Source organism: Octopus bimaculoides, chromosome 1, assembly GCF_001194135.2.
Source record: "Octopus bimaculoides isolate UCB-OBI-ISO-001 chromosome 1, ASM119413v2, whole genome shotgun sequence".
Lineage (NCBI taxonomy): Eukaryota > Metazoa > Mollusca > Cephalopoda > Octopoda > Octopodidae > Octopus > Octopus bimaculoides.
In genome coordinates, this window is record NC_068981.1 from 84,973,993 (window position 1) to 84,978,185 (window position 4,193).

General features: G+C 31.0%; 1 protein-coding gene across 1 annotated transcript in view; it reads right to left on the minus strand.

The window, feature by feature from the left end:
* LOC106873143 (carbonic anhydrase 12) overlaps positions 1-4,193 on the minus strand; it is a 13,759-nt gene that overhangs the window by 8,614 nt on the left and 952 nt on the right. The window contains exon 2 of the mRNA XM_014920369.2: positions 1,545-1,559. Within this exon, the coding sequence (XP_014775855.2) occupies positions 1,545-1,559 (15 nt within the window). The remainder of the gene's footprint in view (positions 1-1,544; positions 1,560-4,193) is intronic.

The following is a 4,193-nucleotide window of genomic DNA, read 5'->3' on the forward strand; positions in this document are numbered from 1 at the left end:
TATATATATATATATATATATCAGGTCATCCAATAAGTTCTGTCCGATTTTACCTTTTTTAAAATTGAATGAAATTTAATGGTATCTTAGAATGTCTAATGGAATTATTTTTATGCATTTGTGTACATTTAAACTAATTAAATATTATTTTATAGAATAATAGAATTAAAATTTCTTTGATTAAAACCCTTTCTAACATAGAAGTATCCAAAGACCATTTAAGGCACATAATGCTTTTTATGAGTACAAAAAAGGAATCTTCGCAGCCGAAGCGACTCGAAACATACACTCAGTTTATGGGAAATAATGCTTGAATGAAAGAACTTGCAGAAGATGGTTTGCAAAATTCAGAAGTGGAGATTTCAGCCTTGAAGATGAAGATCGAACAAGACGTCCAGCTAAGTTTGATGATAAGCTCCATGAGGCATTACTTGAAGAAAATCCTGCATTATCAGTTGAAGAATTGGCAATAAAACTTAGTTCAAACCATACAACAGTTCATTATCATCTTCAACAACTTGGAAACGTTCCTAAACTTAGAAAAAAGGTGCCTCATGAATTGTTCGAAGGTAACCGCAAATCACGAGTTGACATCTGCTCATCTCTCCATTCTAGCGAACTCATTCCACCCTTCTTGGATAGACTTGTGACTGGTGACGAAAAATGGATTTTCTATCGAAATGTTAAACGTCGTAAATAGTGGCTTGGTAAAAGGGAAAAAGCTCAACCACAACCAAGAAGGGAACTTCATGAGAAAAAGCTTCTTCTCTCTATCTGGTGGGATTGCAAAGAAGTAATTCACTTGGAATTGTTACCACCTAATGCAACAAACAAATGCTCAAGTCTATTGTCAGCAATTAGAGCGTTTGAACCAAGCTTTGAAGAAAAAAAGACCCGCTTTAGTGAATCGAAAAGGAGTGATGTTTCATCAGGAAAATGCACGATCCCACACTGCAAAGATAACATCACAGAAGATCGAAGAGTTTGGCTGAGAAAAAATCTCTCATCTACCTTATTCTTCCGACCTTGCTCCTTCTGACTACCATTTGTTTCGTAATTTACAGAATCATTTGGGGGACATAACTTTCGCAAGCCAGGAGGAGGTCGAAACTGATATTTTAGAGTTCTTTGCTTTGAAACCAAAAGAGTTTTACATTGATGGGATTAAAAAGCTTGTAAATAGATGGAAGGAAGTCATAGATAATCAGGGAAGTACATTGATGATTAAATTTCAATTAAATATAACATTTGATTATTTGTTTTCTTTATTCAAAATTCGGACAGAGCTTATGGGATGACCTGATATACATACATACATATATATATATATATATATATATATATATATATATATATATATATATATATATATATATATATATATAATGTATATATATATGTATGTATAAATGTATGTATGTATATATGTATTTGTATACAGAGAAAGAGAGAGAGGGAGAGAAAGAGAGATATTATATTTCTAAAACCTGCTCATGGTTTTTTCCTATATAAACTATTTGTATAATAAAATAAATTGTCCTCACCGGTATATGACCAACCTGTGAAAAAGAAAAAAGAAAAAAAAAGTTATTTATTTTGGAAAAGAATCAATATGTGAATACATGTAAAACGTTTCAAAATTTTTTATCTAAACTTTTTGCTCATAAGAAAATCGTGTATAATAAGTATAATTGTGTATTATAAATGTAATGTATAATAAATGTAATCCGAAAATGATAAGGAAATTTCAAATTTCTGTCAAATACACAATGTTAATTAAGCTGTTTCCCAATGCTCATTTTGCAACCCATTCACACAAATTGAGTTCCAACTTTAAGCACATTACCTTACATTTGTCGAAGTTTTATTTTTCATTGTTTGGATATCTTGTAGTTTATTTTATCGATCCTCGGAGGGATTGAATCCAAGGTTGTTGTCACTAAGATTTGATTTCAGAATGTAAAGTATTTAACTAAAAGCCCCCAACATAATTGATTTGATATCCTAGCGATTTTGAGAACGACAGCCAAAAATACTTATAAGCATTTTAACCCATCGAAACGTATCCTTGATTTAATTCTATAATGCGACCTTTACTTAAGTGCAAAACCAATATTTCAGGCGTTTGTGTAATTCAAAATGAGAAGTTTCATCACAGATTAACTTTAAACAGATTGCATTAGCTATAAGGCAATATTTATTCTCTACCATGATACTTGAAATATTTTCGTAAGCTTATTTTTTAACTTAATGATCTAAGCTTCTACACTTTAATGAGTTAATTTTCTTTCGTCTACATTGGAAGGTAATATTCAAATCCAAATCAATTAACATCTGGAGATCTTAATCAATATCGTGATTGATTATCCCGTCGAAAACGGCGTATGAGAGTTCAGTTTTTGCCGAACGACCTGCACAAATGATTTGTTTATAGTGATCAAATATTCATTAGCTCACTGTCTCCATCTAATCGATGTTGTCTGAAGAGAACCACGGTGTACCACGTGTCAGGTGTCGAGCTGGTCGTAGAGCAACGTGAGATGAAATGTTCTGCTCAAGAACCCAACGCACCATCAGATCCACGAATTGAAACTCCCACCTCACACTCGTGAATGTAACACCCTAACCACCAGGCCATGCGTCCTTAATCAATATTGTAAGAAGTATATATTATTTGAACAAATGTATTAACATGCGATATGTAAGGGTAAGGATAATCCACAAGAGGCGAAATATCAAAGTGGATAAAACATATAGTGAGTCCCTGTATCTCAAAAGATATCTTGTTATGTTTATGAGTAAAAAGACTTGCCTTAATATATTAACTAAGAAAATAGGTTTCTGGGGAAAAAGCACTATTTTACATACATAATACTTCAGAATCCAGAAATAATCCCAAACTCTTTGGACCCTTTTGTTAAATGATGCACTTATATTTCACAAGTGATGTCGTTTGGTACGGTTTCTTTATTTAAATGTACTTGAAGAATAGCGGGTTCAATTTTTAATTTCATAAATCCATGAAACATTTTTCAAGTGAGTTACTTAATTATTCTAAGTCTTTCAATTTTAATCATTCAACTAACCAATAATTAGCGTGATCCAAACCAATTAACGTTTTTGATTGAAATAATAAATATACCGAATATATTTCATAGTAAATATATTTTGTTTGTAACTTAAAAAAAAAAAATATAAGAATTCAGATTTCATCCAATCTAATGTTCATTTAATCATTGAGAACATATATAACTTACAACTTTGCACATAAAGTTTAGCTCAGTTTAAAATACATGTAGTTTCGCCAAGAGAGAACAGCTGAAAGTATGAATAGAAATGCTCGAGATACGTAATTCCATCTGTATTACTGGTTAGTATAGACAGTTGTCAAAATAATTAATATTTTTCCTATTACTTTTTGATGTTTTAATAAGTGACAGGATAACGGCGGTGTTTGTCAAAAAAAAAAAAAGAAAAATAGTCGTAAATTATCCCGTGCATTGACTTTTTTTTCGGATGTGTATGCTTATGTATCACAGATTACGAATTTATAAAAATAAATAGATAAATAAGGTGGATGAGGAAGTCAAAATTGAAATTTTACGGAAAAAGGCAAGGTCAGCGCTCCAAAATCTCACAAACCCTTATTTTTCTATATAAGCTACTTAAAACACACATCTGAAGAAATTACGATTTTGGGTCGAAAATTTCTGGCTCTTCTCTTTACGGGTAGCGATGAATTTAACATTTGAACCTGAAAGTTCGAGGGATAAGGCGGAGCCTGAGACAAAAATTAACGTTATTGAAATGGAAAGAATACGAAAATAAACACTATAACATGTAAAGTATATAAACAAGTGATATATTCTAAGTTATTAGACTGACGGATCAACACATCGATAAATGAGAAAATATTTTATTTAAGAAAATAAGATTTACATGATTACCTGCTACAAAGAACAAATTTTTAGATAAGATACACAATACAACATCGATGATGGACAGTAAAATGAAAATAATGATGATTCAATAAGAGTAAGATCATTCATATTTTTCGATTCAAGTATTTATAAAATTTTTTCACTAAAAGTTATATACTATCGGTTTCTTTAACGGGTTGATAGGGGTAATAGATAATCCTTTATATCCTTTATATCCTTATCACATAGCCACGTTTGCAACCTTATATATAT